At 41.5% G+C, this 20,599-nt stretch overlaps 1 protein-coding gene across 7 annotated transcripts; it reads right to left on the minus strand.

Moving 5' to 3' along the window:
- Positions 1–406: 406 nt before the first annotated feature.
- LOC137374852 (SLAM family member 5-like) lies at positions 407–17,945 on the minus strand. Of its 7 annotated transcripts, none has more exons than XM_068041408.1 (9): positions 17,913–17,945; positions 17,115–17,275; positions 14,072–16,904; positions 13,370–13,484; positions 12,928–13,278; positions 12,067–12,339; positions 9,357–9,473; positions 7,772–7,919; positions 1,238–1,265 (listed from the first exon to the last, which is right to left on the minus strand). In XM_068041408.1, exons 4-8 carry the CDS (start codon positions 13,386–13,388, stop codon positions 7,780–7,782), a joined length of 900 nt encoding a protein of 299 aa, XP_067897509.1. In that variant the 5' UTR covers positions 13,389–13,484; positions 14,072–16,904; positions 17,115–17,275; positions 17,913–17,945; the 3' UTR covers positions 1,238–1,265; positions 7,772–7,779. The 7 variants fall into 7 exon arrangements, 6 of the variants coding, with proteins under 6 accessions (XP_067897511.1, XP_067897509.1, XP_067897510.1 ...); XM_068041409.1 differs by having other exon boundaries at positions 17,111–17,275; XR_010975906.1 differs by having other exon boundaries at positions 7,772–7,924; positions 14,072–17,275; positions 17,913–17,935.
- Positions 17,946–20,599: the final 2,654 nt, after the last annotated feature.

The following is a 20,599-nucleotide window of genomic DNA, read 5'->3' on the forward strand; positions in this document are numbered from 1 at the left end:
ACAGTACTGGTAGGGACAGGGGGAGACAGACAGAGAGGGGTGGGGGGGGACACACAGAGATTGGGGGGAGTCACAGATAGAGGGGGGAAACAGAGAGAGAAGGGAGAGACACAGTGGGGGAGGAGACACAGAGAGAGGGAGAGACACAGAAAGGGGGGAGGGGGGGTGCGGGTATTACAGAGAGTGAGGGGAGAAGACACAGAGAGGGTGGAGAGACATAGAGATGGGGAAGATGGAAAGGGATCAAAATCAGTCCTGACAAATGAATATCTAAACTGAATTCTCTGCATCTCTATATCAAGTATGAAGGCAGACATTGTGCAAGCAAAAACAATGCTAAGTATCTCACGAAATCAGTGTTCAACATAGTAAGGAGAAAGTAAGTTTAATAAATTAGTCTTCTCATTTAAAGCTTATTCACAAAAATGCACATTTTTTTAACAGTAAGATGAATTTTTAATGCTTTTATCTTTCTGAAATTTGATCACCGTCTCCCTACGTAGGACAAAAATTGTAATGTGGCCCCTCACAGAAAGAGGTTGAACACCACTGTTATAGAGAATGTCCAATTTTCATTGAAATCACTGATCCACAAAACCAGTTTTGTGCCTGAGCAGCGAATAGGATATGTACTTTCATGTTTGTTTTAGCTTTATTGCAAATCAAGACTTACAGTCTGGAAGTAAGTGGCCATAAAGTTTAGTATTCCAACAGAGCTGAATGGGATTCCCATCCTCAATACACAGACATGCAACGTAGTAACGTTAAACAAGAGCCTCATCTTACAAATGCACATCAATGATCAAAATACACAAGCTGATTGCAGCTGGAAATGCAATGTGATGCAAATGGCACCAGTGTTCCTAAGAGCAGACAGTAGAATAAATTGCCAGGGCCCTTTAGTCACCCAGCATCTGGCACCTGATGCGTGCATGTTTGGAATCTGGGTGAGGCTATTACATTAACTGCAGTTTTGTCAGAGTATGGTGACAGTATAAAATTCATCACAATTCATTTTGTGACACTGTAGAGCTAAATGAAAAACTCCATAACAACGATCTTCATTCTGCAGCCCAGTGAGATTCAATCAATTTCTTCCATTTTTATAGTTAGTTGCCTCCTTTCCCAGTGAGACTAACAGTGCAAGTAGTATTGTGTACATAATGGGCAGTGTTAGCTTAAATCAATTCTAGTAATATATGTGGCTTCAATAGATCCATCTCTAAGGTAAGATATTTCTTCATTCCTCTTTGGTGTTGCTGTATCTGAAAAAGTAAATAAAATTCACGTCATTTTATTTTTTTTTGAAAACTGGTTGGAAATGCATCATTGGTCACAGTAACATAATCCAAGTGTACAGCTCTGTTCATTCAGTGCACAACTGTCAGGAGAACTACATTATTGAAAGTATTCCTCCACTATATGGTTTGTAGGGGGACTATTAAATAGAATTGCATTAAGGAGCTAATAAGAGGGTGCTTAGAATGTGAAACTCATTTCCACAAGCAGTATTTGAAGTGAAGAGCATAGATACGTCTAAGAGGAATATAGATAAAAAAATATGATGGAAAACGGAGCAAAAGGTCAGCATGTAAAGCTACCTTGTTCAAGAGAATATAAGAGCTATTTTTAGAAAAGGTCCGCAGTAAAGAAATTAATAAAAATAGTCAACTGAAAAAAAATGAGACTTAGTAACATTTACAAATGAAGTGACTTTTGCATTTAGTTTAGTTTAGTTTAGAGATACAGCACTGAAACAGGCCCTTCGGCCCACCGAGTCTGTGCCGACCATCAACCACCCATTTATACTAATCCTACACTAATTCCATATTCCTACCACATCCCCACCTATCCCTATATTTCCCTACCACCTACCTATACTAGGGGCAATTTATAATGGCCAATTTACCTATCAACCTGCAAGTCTTTGGCATGTGGGAGGAAACCGGAGCACCCGGAGAAAACCCACGCAGACACAGGGAGAACTTGCAAACTCCACACAGGCAGTACCCAGAATTGAACCCGGGTCGCTGGAGCTGTGAGGCTGCGGTGCTAACCACTGCGCCACTGTGCCGCCCTTTCTTTTGATATTTTCTATTTTGAATTCCCAGCTGGTCAATGGAATTTGGTTTTCATGTTGTTTTACCTCAAATGACATTTTTTGCGACATCTCTGCCGTAATTTAGTCTGGGGCGGGAAGGCCTGTGAACTGAGGCCCTTAACTGGGTAATTAATCCCTAATTAAGGTCCTCTTCCCACAGCAGCCGCAATTACCTGCGCAGTGGGTGGCCCTGTCGCCACACAGGAAGCACAACACAAAAAACTGTGTGGGCTGCTTCCCAGCTCCGGGTTGGGGTAGTTGCCTGAATGAGGGACCTGGCATCGGGAAGGGGGGCCCACTAAGGGCCACCCCCCTGCCCTTGCTGCCGACCCCCTCCCCCATATCCCTCACCCCATGAGACCCCTCCCGCCCTGATCTACCTTAAGTCAGTTTCCCATCGATTATAAGCCCATAGCACAAAAGTGGTACTCAAGGCAAATCAGTAAAATAGCAAAGTAACATGTGAAAATATTGTAAATTGAATGGTTGAGATATTTTAGTTTGCCTTGGAATTAAAATTTTCACTCAGGAGAGGTCACAGCATGGCTGGTGGAGCAAGTGAAAAAATGTTGTCTGGGAGTTCTTTTAAGGGGGGGGTGACATTTAGCTGCTGTCAGTATTGCTTAACGCGAGGGGGCAGGTACTTCAGTTGCAGTAAAGTATGCACTGTAGGAGACGTCAAAGACTGATTTAGGCTTTAACTGTTTGCAACAGTTGTGGTTTTGAAATATATGTTTACAAAATTACAGATTAAGTGAATTTGTCTATTGGATCTGTTAGCATTTCAGGCACCCAATATCCAAATACAGCACTCGTATGTGGGAGGCACAGAGTAAAACTTCATCGACTCATCTCTAATATTGTGCTCAAGCTTCACCCCCATAACAGAACTTCCAGACAACATTTTTTCACTTGCTCCACCAGCCATGCTGTGTCCTCTCTTGAGTAAAACTTTTAATTCTTACACAAACTTCCATATGTCAACCATTCAATTGACAATGTTTTCACATGTGACTTTGTTATTTTACTGATGTGCTTTGAATACCACTTTTGTGTTATAGGCTCATGATTGGTGGGAAACTGGGTTAAGTCCACCACCACTAGCACCATCACCAACAACCCTCACTGCAAACTCATTTGAAGTAGGACCCTTGCACTCAACATAGAGCAGTTGTAAGAATAATAGGTTGGGATTTAGTTTCATATCAATAAATTTTTTTGTCAAATGTTTAAATTAGTTCTTAAGTAAACTACGTAAACCACCTCAACTGAAAGGACACAGTTAACTCTGCACAGACCAAAGATATTGAGGATTGAACAGGGCACAATCTAATGTCCTATAACTACAATATTATACGGTTATCTGTAGAGTCCAGGATAATATTGTTAGCAATACAATTTCACAAACAAAGCAGTAACTTAATTTCAGAATTACATCTAAAGCATTAACTATATTCAATTTAACATAGGAAGATTTCATTCAGAATCCCATTATCATCGTCTCAATTTATCGTAACATTAGTAATCAATTTTGAGGATTAGAAACAAAAACAAGAAATGCTGGATTCACTCAGCAGGTCTGGCAGCATCTGTGGAAAGAGAAGCAGAGTTAACGTTTCGGGTCAGTGACCCTTCTTCGGAACTGACAAATATTAGAAAAGTCACAGATTATAAACAAGTGAGGTGGGGGTTGGGCAAGAGATAACAAAGGAGAAGGTGCAGATTGGACCAGGCCACATTGCTGACCAAAAGGTCACGGAGCAAAGGCAAACAATATGTTAATGGTGTGTTGAAAGACAAAGCATCAGTACAGATTAGGTGTGAATACACTGAATATTGAACAGCAGCAAGTGCAAACCTGAAAAAAAACCTGAAAAAAACAGTGGGTAAGCAAACTGAACAAACTAAGATGAAATGAAATAAATGCAAAAAAAGATAGTAAAAAATGTAAAAAAGAATGTAAAAAAAAAAGGAAGAAAAAATAACTAAAAATGAAAGTAAAGTGGGGGGCTGTCATGCTCTGAAATTATTGAACTCAATGTTCAGTCCGGCAGGCTGTAGTGTGCCTAATCGGTAGATGAGATGCTGTTCCTCGAGCTTGCGTTGATGTTCACTGGAACACTGCAGCAATCCCAGGACAGAGATGTGAGCATGAGAGCAGGGGGGAGTGTTGAAATGGCAAGCAACCGGAAGCTCAGGGTCCTGCTTGCGGACTGAGCGGAGATGTTCCGCAAAGCGGTCACCCAGTCTGCGCTTGGTCTCCCCAATGTAGAGGAGACCACACTGTGAGCAGCGAATACAGTATACTACATTGAAAGAAGTACAAGTAAATTGCTGCTTCACCTGAAAGGAGTGTTTGGGGCCTGGGATAGTGAGGAGAGAGGAGGTAAATGGGCAGGTATTACACCTCCTGCGATTGCAAGGGAAGGTGCCCTGGGACGGGGACGAGGTGGTGGGGGTAATGGAGGAGTGGACCAGGGTGTCGCGGAGGGAACAATCCCTTCGGAATGCTGACAGGGGAAGGGAGGGGAAGATGCGACTGGTAGTGGCATCACGCTGGAGGTGGCGAAAATGGCGGAGGATGATCCTTTGGATATGGAGGCTGGTGGGATGAAAAGTGAGGACAAGGGGAACCCTGTCACGGTTCTGGGAGGGAGGTGAGGGTAGAGGTGCGGGGAATGGGTCGGACACGGTTGAGGGCCCTGTCAACCACAGTGGGGGGAAATCCTCGGTTGAGGAAAAAGGAGGTCATATCAGAAGCACCGTCATGGAAGGTAGCATCATCAGAGCAGATGCGTCGGAGATGGAGAAACTGGGAGAATGGAATGGAGTCCTTACAGGAGGTAGGGTGTGAAGAAGTGTAGTCGAGGTAGCTGTGGGAGTCAGTGGGCTTATAATGGATATTGGTAGACAACCTATCCCCAGAGATGGAGACAGAGCAGTCGAGGAAGGGAAGGGAAGTGTCAGAGATGGACCATGTAAAGGTGAGAGAAGGGTGGAAATTGGAAGCAAAGTTGATAAAGTTTTCTAGTTCGGGGCGGGAGCAGGAAACGGCACCAATACAGTCATCAATGTACCGGAAAAAGAGTTGGGGGAGGGGGCCTGAGTAGGACTGGAACAAAGAATGCTCGACATATCCCACAAAAAGACAGGCATAACTAGGACCCATGCGGGTACCCATAGCGACACCTTTTACTTGAAGGAAATGCATGGAGTTGAAGGAGAAGTTGTTCAATGTGAGAACAAGTTCAGCCAGGCGGAGGAGGGTGTTGGTGGATGGGGCTGGTTGGGCCTCTGTTCCAGGAAGAAGCGGAGAGCCCTCAAACCATCCTGGTGGGGGATGGAGGTGTAGAGCGATTGGACGTCCATAGTGAAGAGGAGGCGGTTGGGACCAGGAAACTGGAAATTGTCAAAATGACGTAGGGCGTCAGAAGAGTCACGGATGTAGGTGGGAAGAGACTGGACCAGCGGAGAAAAGATAGAGTCTAGATAGGAAGAAATAAGTTCAGTTGGGCAGGAGCAGGCTGACACAATGGGTCTGCCGGGACAGTCCCGTTTGTGGATTTTGGGAAGGAAGTAGAAGCGGACTGTCCGGGGTTGCGGGACTATGAGGTTGGAAGCTGTAGAGGGAAGATCTCCAGAGGAGATGAGGTCAGTGACAGTCCTTTGGACGGTGGCTTGATGTTCGGTGGTGGGGTCATGGTCCAGAGGGAGGTAGGAAGAGGTGTCTGTGAGTTGGCGTTGAGCTTCTGCAAGGTAGAGGTCGGTACGCCATACATCAACGGCACCACCCTTGTCTGCAGGTTTGATGACCATGTCGGGGTTAGACCTGAGAGAACGGAGTGCCTCAAGTTCAGAGGGGGACAGGTTAGAGTGAGTGAGGGGGGCAGAGAAATTGAGACGACCAATGTCTCGCCGACAGTTTTCAATGAAGAGATCAAGAGCGGGTAAGAGGCCAGGGTGAGGGGTCCAGGTAGAGGGAGAATGCTGGAGGCGGGTGAATGGGTCTGCTGGTCGGGGGGAGGACTCCTGGTCGAAGAAGTGAGCCCGGAGGCGGAGGCGACGGAAGAAGAGCTCAACGTCATGCCGAGCGCGAAATTCATTGAGGTGGGGGCGTAAGGGGATAAAACTGAGACCTTTGCTGAGTACAGAATGCTCAGCATCAGAGAGGGGGAGGTCAGAGGGTATAGTGAATACACGGCAAGGGGTCAGATCAGAAGGGGTGGGGTCAGAGGGAAGTGAAGCGGAAGGAGGATCTGGAGGGGCATTAGTCCCCATCAGCTGCTGGAGCTTGCGTTCCTTAACACCTGAAAGGAAGAAAAAAAGTTTTTTGTTAATGCGTCGGATGAGACGTAAGATGAGATGAAACTGCGGAGTAGAACAGAAAAGCCCACTGACTCCCACAGCTACCTCGACTACACTTCTTCACACCCTACCTCCTGTAAGGACTCCATTCCATTCTCCCAGTTTCTCCGTCTCCGACGCATCTGCTCTGATGATGCTACCTTCCATGACGGTGCTTCTGATATGACCTCCTTTTTCCTCAACCGAGGATTTCCCCCCACTGTGGTTGACAGGGCCCTCAACCGTGTCCGACCCATTCCTCGCACCTCACCCCTTCCTCTCCCTCCCAGAACCGTGACAGGGTTCCCCTTGTCCTCACTTTTCATCCCACCAGCCTCCATATCCAAAGGATCATCCTCCGCCATTTTCGCCACCTCCAGCGTGATGCCACTACCAGTCGCATCTTCCCCTCCCTTCCCCTGTCAGCATTCCGAAGGGATCGTTCCCTCCGCGACACCCTGGTCCACTCCTCCATTACCCCCACCACGTCGTCCCCGTCCCAGGGCACCTTCCCTTGCAATCGCAGGAGGTGTAATACCTGCCCATTTACCTCCCCTCTCCTCACTATCCTAGGCCCCAAACACTCCTTTCAGGTGAAGCAGCGATTTACTTGTACTTCTTTCAATGTAGTATACTGTATTCGCTGCTCACAGTGTGGTCTCCTCTACATTGGGGAGACCAAGCGCAGACTGGGTGACCGCTTTGCGGAACATCTCCGCTCAGTCCGCAAGCAGGACCCTGAGCTTCCGGTTGCTTGCCATTTCAACACTCCCCCCTGCTCTCATGCTCACATCTCTGTCCTGGGATTGCTGCAGTGTTCCAGTGAACATCAACGCAAGCTCGAGGAACAGCATCTCATCTACCGATTAGGCACACTACAGCCTGCCGGACTGAACATTGAGTTCAATAATTTCAGAGCATGACAGCCCCCCACTTTACTTTCATTTTTAGTCATTTTTAGTTATTTTTTCTTCCTTTTTTTTGCATTCCTTTTTACATTTTTTACAATCTTTTTTTGCATTTATTTCATTTCATCTTAGTTTGTTCAGTTTGCTTACCCACTGTTTTTTTCAGGTTGTTTTTCTTCAGGTTTGCACTTGCTGATGTTCAATATTCAGTATATTCACACCTAATCTGTACTGATGCTTTGTCTTTCAACACACCATTAACATATTGTTTGCCTTTGCTCCGTGACCTTTTGGTCAGCAATGTGGCCTGGTCCAATCTGCACCTTCTCCTTTGTTATCTCTTGCCCAACCCCCACCTCACTTGTTTATAATCTGTGACTTTTCTAATATTTGTCAGTTCCGAAGAAGGGTCACTGACCTGAAACGTTAACTCTGCTTCTCTTTCCACAGATGCTGCCAGACCTGCTGAGTGAATCCAGCATTTCTTGTTTTTGTTTCAGATTTCCAGCATCCGCAGTATTTTGCTTTTATTTGAGGATTAGAATACTTGCTTGATAGTGTCAGGACTGTTCTGATTATATAGTGAAATAATAGTAAGCAATTATGCTCTTTCTATATCTTGAATGATTATATAAAAACACACAGCCTCTTTTTAATTGTTATATTAAAATACTCTGCCTTCCCCTGCACAATATACTAATTCTAAGCTCAAGAGCATGTCTTCAGTGAATTGTCTGTAATCAACTGGAATGAACTGCCTGGAAGAGTAATAGGAATTTCAATAGTAACTTTCTTAAGTGAATTGGATATATACTCGGCAAAGGAGCAATTTGCAGGGCTTTAAGAAAGAGCGGAGGAGTAGAACTAATTTGCGGAGCAGGCTCGATGGGTCATATGGTCTACTTCTGCTCCTATTTCTTGTGTTCTTGTGTAATTCAATAGTTTTCCTTCCAAGACCCAGTGTAGACATGATGGGTTGAATGAATTCCTTCTGTGCTGTATGATTCAATCCTTCACGTTTCGTCGCACTGACAGGGTTAAATGAAGAGGAATGGGAAGATGTTCACATGGAGCACAAACAGCGGCATGGACCAGTCAGCCTGAAAGCCCTGTTTCTGAACTGTGTATTCTGTGTAAATCTGTGTAAGTCTATGAAATCTTGATTTGTATTTCCTTGAGTAGAGAAGATAGAGGCATGATCTGATTGAAGTATTTCAAATGTTAAAAGGATTAGGGTAGGTACAGATGAACTATTTCCTCTGGTAGGGGAATCAAGAATGAGGGGACACAATCTTAAAATTGGGGCTAGGTTCTTTAGCAGGGAAACCAAGAACCACTTATTCACACAAAGGATTTGTAGAAATCTGGAATCCCAGGCAAAAAGCCTGCGTGCTGCTGGGGTAATTGAAGCTTTCAAGACTAAAGATTTTTTTATTATGTGACGGGATCAAGGCATATAGAGCTAAGGCAGATAAAAAGAGTTGAGGTACAGATCAGCCATAATCTAATTGAATGGCTGGGCAGGCTTATGGGGCTGAATGGCCTACTCCAAGATTGAACTACTTTAGGTAGAAGGTGGGAATGTGTAGAGTGGGCAGTCCCAAGGAGGCAGTGTGGGAACATTTCAGGGAGAGTTGGATAGATATTTGGGGAGTGGGCATTTGAGAGGTGTTAATTTTGGAACGATCCATTCACGCACTTTATGTTGTTAATCTGCAAGAATAAAATGTTTAGGAGTACTATGCTTTTTGTTTAATAATTATCGGTAAAAATGCAAACAAATAATTCTGATGCTGAACATTTTAAATATAACTTCTGGAAGATTTAGAATACAGTTCAAGCGACAATATTTTATCCTGAATTCATGAAGTATTTTGACCAACTGTGTATTTTCCGAATATTTTCTGGAGTGATCTTACCTGTCTGTAAATCTTACAATACATGGAATAAATAAGCAACACCCTTGAACTTCTGCTTTGTCTAATAATAACAGTTGTACTTACTGCCTTCTTTATCACTGGCAGTCAGTTTTATTTTGTAGCAAATGTATGCCACTAAAGCCAAGACTAACAGCAATACTGGTGCAGCGATGGTGGAAATATTCCAGAGCAGTTTATGATCTAAAATAGAGAGAGGGGTTAAAACATTGAAATAGCAGTTTAACAAACCTGTGATTTGACAGATTTGGTAGAAAGCAATTATTCGTTATACACTAACGTATGTGTATATATGGATAGATATAGGCAAAATACCATATGTCTGGAACTGTTGCATCATGTCTTGTTGTTACATGGGTAATTAACTTCCTTTGTTTGCACACATAAACAGAGAAAACATTTTAAAACCAGTTTCTAGGAAGTGCAAGAAAAAAGGAGTAAGGGATTGAACCTACAACTTGAGGCCTATGCATTTTTTTATTATTAATAGCTGATCTCCCATTTCATTGCTAATGGATTGTCTGAGATTTGGAGTATAATGGTGATGGTCAGTTTCTTTTAACCTGATCGGTCTCTTTTTAAGGTCACTGCTCATGTTCTTGCTGTGGAAGTGACCTCAATATAAATATTCTTAACTCAATTAGAAACTAATTGTTGAGGTAAGTTTCTGCAAATCGCTGCTGTTTGTAAACATTTCGCTGAAGAGGCCACATTATTGAGCTCAAAGATATGATTGTTTCTTTTTTATATATACTTATGACACTTTGAAATGTGACTGCACATCCTAGATACAAGACTTTATTTTGTGCACAATGGGATCTCTATGTAGTGCTTGTTCTTGGTAGTGTTCAAGTGAATGCAGTGTTCAATAACAAAATACCAAAACCACACAGTATTGAATATGATACCTTCACAGCTGCTTGTAGTGCTCAATGCAAATCAATGGTATGATTCAGTTTGGTTTAGATTGCAGTTTTTCCATTGTCATTTTTTATGAGCAGTCTGAAAGGGAAGTGCGTCTACGATAATGAGAGCATCTGTGGATAGTTTCAGCAGTCGAGAATTGCAAAACACTTTATTTTATTACCCTTCACATTCAATACTATATAATGCAGTTTAGAGTTTTTGCTACCAACCATGTTACAAACCTTGGGACCTACTTTGTTTAAATATCCATCAGAGATCTGACTTCAACTCTATTGCTCAGGGGAAGGTGGTGTCTATTAGGAGCTGCCAAATCAAGAACCATATCCCGATTTTATTGGACAATTAGCAAGTATTAATGTTGGCTCAAAAATGTCAATGATATAATGGCTGAACAGGGACGCCAAGTAACGTTTAGTGTCAAGAAAGAGAAAAATCCTGCATTTATATATCACCTATCACAGCTTCATGAATGCCTCAAAATGATTCACAGACAATAAATTATTTCTGAACTGTAGTCATTGTTGCAGTGTTGGGAAATGCAGCAGCCAATTTGCACAGAGCAACATCCCACAAACAGCACTAAGATAGATGCCAGATAATCTGTTTATGTAATATTGGCTGAGGGATAAATGTTTGCTGAACACTGGGAAAACTCTCTGCTCTTCATCAAATCATGCCATGGGATCTTTTATATCCGCATGAGAAGTTTAACATCTCATCGAAAGACAGCATCTCCAGTAACACTACACAAAAGTGTTCAACTCTCTGGAAATTCCAATCTTTTAACATAGAGGTAAGAATGCTGCAACTGAGCTGACTAACACATAAATATCCTTAACTAACTTAATGTACTATTAACTTCCACTGTAAAAGATCATGAGTTGAAAGTTTATTGAGGCAAGTAACTGCATCAATGTATTAGTTCCACTGTAAAAGATCGTCACCAGAAATCTGAGCTTACAATGGATGGTCAGGTGAAGCATCATGGAAATTAATGGCTCATGAGTCAAAGGTCGAGGCAGCTGTGACTTGAATTCATGACACATATATGTTAAGAGTACCCGGTCTTTTCAGCAAGCCAATTAAAACATAGTCAAGTTGTCAGATCAATGGATATGCTGTCCCCAAGTCTAATAACATCAATTTTCGCCAAGCTCGACCGTACCTTTACAGAATAGGTCCATTTCCTTTATCTCAGTATCTGAATGTAAAATGCACTTCTCTATTAGTTCCCTGTCTTTCATTACTACAGCAACAACTTGCATTTATATAGCGACTTTAATATAGTAAAACGGGCCAAGGCACTTCACAGGAGCATTATCAAACAAATCTGACACTGAGCCACAAAGGCAGATATTAAGACAGATGACCAAATACTTGACCAAAGAGATAGATTTTAACAAGTGTCTTAAAGGAGAAGAGAGAGGTTAAGAGGCAGAGAGCTTTAGGGAGGGTATTCCAGAGCTTAGGGTCTAGGCAGCTGAAAGCGTGGTTACCAATGGAAGAGGAATTAAGATTGGAGATGTACACGGGGCCAGAATTGGAGGAGTGTGGAGATCTCGAGGGTTGTTGGGCTGGAGAAGTTTACAGAGATAGGGAGAGGTGAGGCCATGGAGCAACTTTGAAAAGAAGGAAGAGTATTTTAAAATGCAGGTGTTGCCAGACAGACAGCCAGTGTAGGTCAGTGAGCACAGGGGTGATGGGTGAATGGAACTTGGTACAAGTTAGGATACAGGAAGCAAAGTTTTGGATGAGCTCAAGTTTACGAAGGGTGGAAAATGAGAGGCTGCACAGGAGAACATTGGAATAGTTAAGTACCACAGAACAAGTAGTTTTTACAATCTCTCACCTTTAGAATTATTCACATTACACTGCTCTATAGTCCATGGATCACTGCTTGCATTACTGATGAGGTTGTCTGCTATGCATCGGTACATGTATTGTTCCTGTTCAGTAACATGGTCTATCACTAGCTCTGCCCCATCATAGGTTCTATTGATGGCTCCAGACAAGGATTGTTTTTCCCAGTGAAAAATGACATTATTTCCCTTGGCGACTGAGCAACTCAGAGTGATATTTGAAGCTGAACAAATTATTGTCATCAGAGGTTTGGAAACTGCCTCTGCAATAGAGATAATAGTTAGGAGGTGAATTGTGAGACATGATAGTATTTCTTGAATTTCACCATTTTACATTTAGTGTGAAATAAATAATTGCTTACATTCCAGCAAAGTACACAAATCTGAAATGTGTACAACAGGATTGCTGGAAACACCTGGTCAATTTCCCTCAGAAACTCAAACCCTGATGTATCTGCATTTTCTGTAAAACTTCTGTCCACAGAAAACCTCCGGTTAATTTTATAAAATTACTACAGTTTAAATGGGTTAATATAAAAGCTGGAAATGCACAACAGCCACTGACATAGGAGACATATTCAAAACATTAAGGTAGATATTCTGTTTTCAGATGTTGATGGAGCTTCTGTGTAACTCACAGATCTGGGGTAATAAGAAGGGCTCCCACAGAGTGAGCATTCTGCCTCCCTCCCTCTCCACTGTGTTCCTGATCTCAGTTGGAGTCCTGAGTAGAGGTCTGGAACCTCCTCATGGAGAGAACACATTATTGTGCATTCTAATAACTGTCTCAGAGAGACATTGAGTTTGAAAATCTCAGTTTTATTTTGAAGTTATATTATCAAATAACTTACCAAACACTCGCAAATCAAACAGTTTTTCATCTGTTGGTGTCATGGTTTTGCTGTAGCAATCAATTTGTAATCCATATAGTTTAGTGTCACTAATCTGTACATTGTACAACACCACAGAATCATTCGTGCTTCTTTCCAGTCTGTTTTCGTACAGTGGGTGTTTGTGAGACGTGTTGAATCCCCATGTAGCAAGTTTAGCATGAGTTGGTGATTTTGTTAGAAATGTTACTTCATACTGAGCTCCACAATGGTTATGTACAGGGAACAGAACCTGTTCTCCCACAATGGCATTAATGATGCTATTGGGCACGGCTGAGATCTCTGTCCCACACAGTGTAAGCAAATGGAATACTGGAATGGAAAATAAATATATCTACATTACATGGATGAATATTTATATTTCTGAATGACAATTAGCTTGATAATTCCTAAAGCATTTTACCTGAAAGCAGTGCTAGCATTTTCACATTGAAGAGATCCAAGTTCTTTGTATCTGCGCTGTGTACTGTTTGTTTTTTGATTCTTGTTTGCAGTGATTGATCCTAAAAGAACTTCATCTGCAGAAGAATAAAATAAATTAGTTGAGTAACAGCACTTCATGGAAATCTAACTTTCTCCCAATTGGAGTACGTCGAGCCATTTTGTTTGGAAATTGAGAAACATCAGTGATGAGTACGGGTCACAGTACAAGAGACTTCTGACAGAAGTAGTTCTGATAACTTGAGAAACTGTGGTCATTTGTTGCCAAGCTTGTGTTTTAAAACTGTAACAATTCTAGAAGAGCCAACTGGAAAAATGTGTAGAGGCATACAGTTTTGAGGTTCTGTGAAAGAATGAGTAAGAATACAGAGAAGATAAAGACTCCATAAAATGATGCATTTGAAACTTACAAGAAGCAGGAGAGGACATCTCAGAGGACTGGCGGTCAGAATAGTATTGATAAAATTAAGAAAGGCAAGAAAAGGTGTGAGAAAGAAGGAGGTTTGCGGTAGAGAAATATTGTCCAGCTAGCTTTATCTTGTATAATAAAGGTAAAATAATGCAGATGCTGGAAATCTGAAATAAAAACAAGTGCTGGAAATACTCAACAGGTCTGGCAGGATCTGTGGAGAGAGAAGCAGAGTTAACATTTCAGGTCAGTGACCTTTCATCAGAATTTTATCTTGTATCTTGTCCAGGACTCTGAGAAGGTGTTATGAGATTCTTCATACGTGGTATTGTGTCCAACCCAAGACGAAATACAATATGTTTCAGGAGTGGTATGGCTGTTTTTAAAAAAAATGGGATTATAACATATCATTGAGCCTCAACTGTTCTCGGCACGGAAAGAAATTTACAGTGCAAAGCTTTAAACCACAGGGGAGAATAAATTCACTTCATCTACTTCATGTCATTAATATCACACCTCCTACTGACCCATTAAGCGATCCATTCACTGTAGTGAGAAGCTTGTGGTTGAAACCGCAGACAACGTGCAGATGAACTAGCAATGTGAAAGCAAGTGGTTATGTGCAGGAGCAGCAGATGTGTTAACTTTGGGTCAGGTTCCGATTTTTACTCATCTTACCCCTATTAATCTTCTCACAGACTACATTCAAAGTTATTCATCGATCACTTCAAATTTTCAATGAAATACTTTAGCATAGCTTTCTAAAAAATACAAGTATTGCAAATGCTTTCAAATATGTGTAATTAAAGTGCATGATTAGAATATTAAACTTTCCTGATTCCACGTTTTAATTTTGGATTATACAGCAGTAAACATCAGAAAAGTTAGTTTCCATTTCTGACTTAATTTTACCTCCTGTAGGTACAAAATGAGCAAGGCGTTAGTAAGAAAAAAAACAAAGTGACTGAGAAGATCTGCATAATGTTAGCCAGTCATTAATCTGACAAAATAATGTATTTTTTTTTAACTGTCACATAACCAGAATAAATTATACATTTCACCCACCCATGACAGGAACACAAGAAAACATTCCAGCAGATCAATCTAACTTTACAGTCTATGTAATCCAACCAGGACATGCTGCATTTCACAAGACATTCCCATGATCCCCTAACAGAACTGGATCCATTGTTTGAAGTATAATTAATTATCTATGTCTACTTTATGCCCAGAAACCCCATTCAATACTAGTAATCTAACTCCCTATCATCCAGCTCTTTCTTAAAGATGTAAATAGCATTGATCTACTATTAATGGCAATTTATTCCAAACAGCTACTGTTGTGTGTGAGTGAGAGAGAGGTGAAACTGTCTCTAGTTTAATTTAATTTATTTTTTACTCATGTTCTTGAGTTTTGTGATCACAAATTAAGTGACTTTGACAAATACTCAAACAAAGAGCACAACAAAGAGCAGTGAGAGAAAACAATATTATCACTTTTGATAGTAAAGTTTAGAAATGTCACGTATAAATGGATACTAACAAGGGTAATAGAAGATTCTGAAATATTTCTAAAATATTAGAATTTATCAGAAGAAGATTGTGTCTATCGATGAGGTGGAACGAAATTGCAAAGGAGATTATAAGATTTTGCGACAGCCAGTCGTCACTCACTGAAGTAAATTCAACTGAAGAGTACAAGATACAAATGAGAATAGATATATGTGAATAATATTTAGCCGGAACTGTGAATATTGAATTAATTCTTTGTACTGTATAACGGTCAGCTTTAATGATGTGATATTACACATTGTCCTTCGGCTCTGCTTTATCACCAAATGCGATATAAAAAGCTATTATTCAATTTTAGTATTTTCCTACATTTTTTTCTGTTTATTAACATGCTACATTAAAAAAATTCCCAAATCAGTTTACTAATTCACTTTTCAAAATAAACTGAGAAAAATTATATCCAGCAGGAGCTCCTAAATTTAAGTTAAGGAGAGGAACAGGTTGGCAACTAAACGGTTACTTTCGCACGTTGATCTATGCTTTTTTTTTTACTAAACGCCATTCCAAGTTTCAGTTCACATCAACTTGCATTTATATAGCGCCTTCAACGGAGGGAAAGGAGCAGCTTCGCATATACTCGATAAATCATATTACCTCTTTAGTAACAATCCAATGAACCGTACCGGTAATGCACAATGTAACCGCGGCTTTACCTCTTAAAACAGGGTCAAAGTCCGCAGAACAGCAGAAAAGCAGCTTTCCCGCTAAATGTGTTCTGCCCGTCGGGTCCAGTGAGCACTTACCTCGAGATACACTTTATAACATTCCCTTCTCAAAATACAGATGTGCAGCAAATAAAGACAGGGCTTGAGAAAGAGCAGCTGGAATCACAGTGCAAATTCCGGCAAGGTTTATAAATCCGAGTCGCTAAAGGCAGCGCTACAATAATCTGCTCAGAGACACTTCAGAGCAGATCAATTCTTTAAATAATAACAGAAAATGCTGGGAATATTCAGCAGGTCAGGCAGCATCTGTGAAGAGAGAAACAGAGTTAACATTTCAGGTCGATGTTCTGTTTTATTCCAGATTTCCAGCATCCGCAGTATTATTGCTTCAGCTCAGTTCCTTATTAGTTCATCCAGATTTGAAGATAGTCCCACTGCACTTCACCCGCGCTTTGAAAGTTTAATATAATCACTAACCTCCAATGTAGATAACAAGAATAATGTTAAACATCAGTCAGTAATTCACTGCAGAGAATTATATTCGAGAGAGAAATATATTACAAAACATTGAAATGATAAACTCAACAAACTCGTTTTATAAGAAGCTGTAAAATATTATTATTTCAGTTCAAAAACGTTGTTCGAAAACTTTCTTATTCCAGTGAAAGGAATAAAAAAAAATCTTTACCGAAAAATCGGCGATTGCGTTTCACTTCAATTTGAAGGAAAAGGGGACGTTTCCAGTTTGTTTTAATTATGTTCCTTTTTTAAAATTAACTTTGGAATCTCTTTTACCTTGTTATAATCTCTGGATCAAATATTTGCGCCAGCTTTTTTTTAAAAGCCCCAGTCTGAAAATAAAGAGTGCAGTTTTTATTAAACGAGTTTACATTGAGCGGCTTGGACCTCGGTCACTCTTGACCATTTGTCCAGCCCGAGTCTCTGTCTCACAGCCTCCCTCTCTGACACTCACACTCACTCCCTCTCTGACACTCACACTCACTCACTCTCTGACACTCACTCACTCTCTGACACTCAATCACTCACTCACACTCACTCACTCTCACTCCTCTTCCCCAGGCGGCTCCTCTCAATTTCTTTGCACTGTCCTGAGCGCGGGTCAGAAACAAGAACAAGAGCTCAGAGCAGCTCTGGCTGAGTGACGTGTGATGAATTCTGGCCGGTCACATCCTCTGTTCTGTGTGATTCTGAGCTGTCGGCACTGGGGAAATAGAATATGACATTTATAAAGGGAAACATTATAAATTCATGTGTATATGTGTGTGTGTGTGGAACTCTGTATAATGATGAGCATATACAGATATTTCTCATCTTAAACCATATGAATGACGCTTGGCGGGGATGATATATTTTTTAATTGTAGTTTTGGGTGGTCTGTGTTCATCTCTTGCTGACAGCATTTCATTCCCAGGATGAATGTGGCTGTCAGACTGATCCCATTTGATTCATCAAAAAACTCAATCAAGTTAGTTTAACATGATCTGCCTTTAACAAATCTCTGCTGGCTTCATTAATTAATCCACACTTGCCCCAGTGACTGTTCAATTTGTCCCAGATTATCGTTTCTGATAGCTTTCCCACTGCCAAGTTTTAATTAAATGGCCTTTAGTTGCTGGGTTTATCGTTACACCCTTTTTTCGAACAAGGGTTTAACTAACCAAAGTAAATGGTGTGATATTGTGGCACTCATTTGTTTTTTGACCCTCCTTTGGATATTGCATCAACCTGCTAAAACTATCAATTAATTAGAAATGTTTAATTATACAACACAATTATTTTGATTGTCAGGTCGACAAAATGCAATGTGAAAATATTCACATCAAATAATGAAATCTCACCACTACAGTCTTGCTGTGTATCTACAACTTTCTTCACTGGCGTAGGCGAATTATGATTTGTAACCTTCATCTATTTATTTGCCACATTTTCATTTGTGTGTAGGCTGACTTGATGTTCACAGAGTGCTAACACCAATTCCCTCTGCACTGGGCATTACAAAGAATAAACGCCCAGCACTTTTGCTAAAAACAAAAGCCGTGTCTGTTTACGAGATGTATATGTGTTTCCAGCCACTTCCTGCAGTACTGCCCTACCATCTGATCATGTAAGTAACATTACCATCCTACACATTTTCCGTTCATCTTTTGAAAGGACATTAAATAAATAGGAGCCACAAATGCAGCCTGTAAGAGTGTGTGTGGGAGGGCCTTTTGCTTTCCATCGCATTAATAAAATACTGTCAGATGTGTTTATTTTGTGTACAAAGTTATAAAAAAATATTCAGACTTGGGCAAATTTTACTAAGTCCCAATTTGCTCCTTTCTGCAGTACATGCAAACCTATTGTTAATTAATGCTGTTTTCAACAAAATTCATACTTGTTCTGTAATCATTATTCTTTGGAACATAGTAACATTTGAACAAGAGTAGGCCATTTAGCCTCTCGTGCCTGCTCCACCATTCACCAAGATCATGGCTGATCTGTGACAACTCCATATACCTCCCTTTTCCCTATATCCCTTAATACCTGTGGATCACAAGAAACTATCAATCTTAGATTTAAAATTTAGAATTCATCTAGCATCAATTGCTGTTTGCGGACGAGAGTTCCAAACTTCTACCGCACCTTGGGCTGAATTTAGTCGATCTGGTGGGGGTCCTGACACTGGACCCTAAAGGCGAGGGGAAATTCACCTCTGCCCTTCGGAGTCCCACCGATGCAATTCAATGGCACTTGGGCACTTAATTGCCTGCATCCGTGGTCCCTGTTCCTTTAAGGATAGGCAACCCACTTCTAAAAGCTGCTGGCCAACCAGAGGGCTGGCAGCTAAGTAGTATCGGCAGCACCCCTGGAAGTGGTGGCCACTGCTGGTATTATACCAGGCCTGCAACCAGACCCGGCGGCAGGTGCCACAGACCCAAGGTGAGTGTGGCGGGGTTGCCAGAGCCAGAGCCTTGGTGGGGTGGTGGTGTGTCGGGTGGGCATTCAGGTTGGGGTGGGTGTTCATGGAGGGGCAGCTTTGCCACTGGGGGCCCTCCATTGGCCACAGACTAATGACAGAGGAGGCCTGCCCACCCTAGGCCCACAGGGAGGCTTGTTTTGCTGGGAAATCTCCTGGTATGGCGGAGGCTCCCTGCTGCTATTTTAATTCCAACGGCGCCGGTCACTTAAGGCTCTCAACTGGCCGCTGGGCAGGAAAGCCATTTTCGGCCTTTTCAGTCCCCAACTTAATTGCAGTACGACAGGAAGGAAATGGGCCATCCATCTTCTGTGGTAATTCTATGGGACCCCTGCCTCCCAACCCATCTCCCCGGGGTCCATTAAATTCTACCCTTTGTGTGTAGAAGTGTTTCTGACTTTCACTCCTGAAAGGTCTGTCTCTGATTTTTGGACTATGCCCTCTTGTCCTAGACTCCCCAACCTGTGGAAATGTTTTTTTAATTTATGTACCCTGACAGTTCCTGTACTATCTTCAAAACTTCAATGAAATCACCCCTTAACCTTCAAAATTCCAGGAGCTACAATCCTAGTTTGTGCAATCTCTCCTCATAATGTAGTTCTTTGATTCCAGGTAACATTCTGGTGAACTTTAGCTGCACTCCCTCCAAGACCAGTACATCCTTCTTAATGTGTGGTGCCTAGAACTGTTAACAGTACTTCAGGTGTGGCCTAAACAGGGCTTTGTATAGCTGAAGTATGATTTCTACCCCCTTGTATTCCAGTCCTTCACATATAAAAACCAGCATTCTATTGGTTGACTAGATTATTTTCTAATAGTCGTTTAGCAATACAGAACTTGAGTATTGCTGAAAATAGAGACATGTTGCCAAGCTTTTTGTCTTGCACTCATCGGGACAATTCGTAAGAATAACCAATGTAAGGGAAAACAACAACTTATACTGCATGAGAAGGGAATGCTGATTGGTTGGCAAGTGAACTCTGATTGGTAGGGGCATTGCAACTGGATTTTCCGACGGCTTCTGACTTTTTTTTAAAAAGCCCACCAGAAAACCCAGAATCTGTCCAAAGTTCGGAAACTACTGTTTCCGATGTCAGCAGCTGTCAGCTGTGAAACAGACTTGTGATGTTCTTGAAAAGCCCATCTGACAAAGGGAAATTTCACATCTCCAGTCACAGAGCCCTGGCGAGGATGAGGAATAGCCCTGGGTATAGTTTACATCCGCAGGTCAGATGGTAACTTTTGACGAGCCATATCCTGGCCCACAGGCCGAATGTTGGACAACCCTGTGGTAGAGTTAAAAGCGGAGAATAACAGTATCTTAGAATTAGGCTAACAATGTAAAATGGCTGTTGTTGGCATTGAAACGCTATTGGTGATGAAGAACTGCTGCTTTTTCTTTCTATGATCCTAACCATTACCTTTTAAGTACCATGTGTGTAATACAACCACAGAGTTTAAATAAACCAAGTGAAAAATTATACCTCCCACATGACTGATACTTTACACTTGTAAACTGACAAATGCGAATTCACTTTCATGGGGTGTCAGTAACAGCATGCAGTG

This window comes from Heterodontus francisci, chromosome 11 (assembly GCF_036365525.1).
Source record: "Heterodontus francisci isolate sHetFra1 chromosome 11, sHetFra1.hap1, whole genome shotgun sequence".
NCBI lineage: Eukaryota > Metazoa > Chordata > Chondrichthyes > Heterodontiformes > Heterodontidae > Heterodontus > Heterodontus francisci.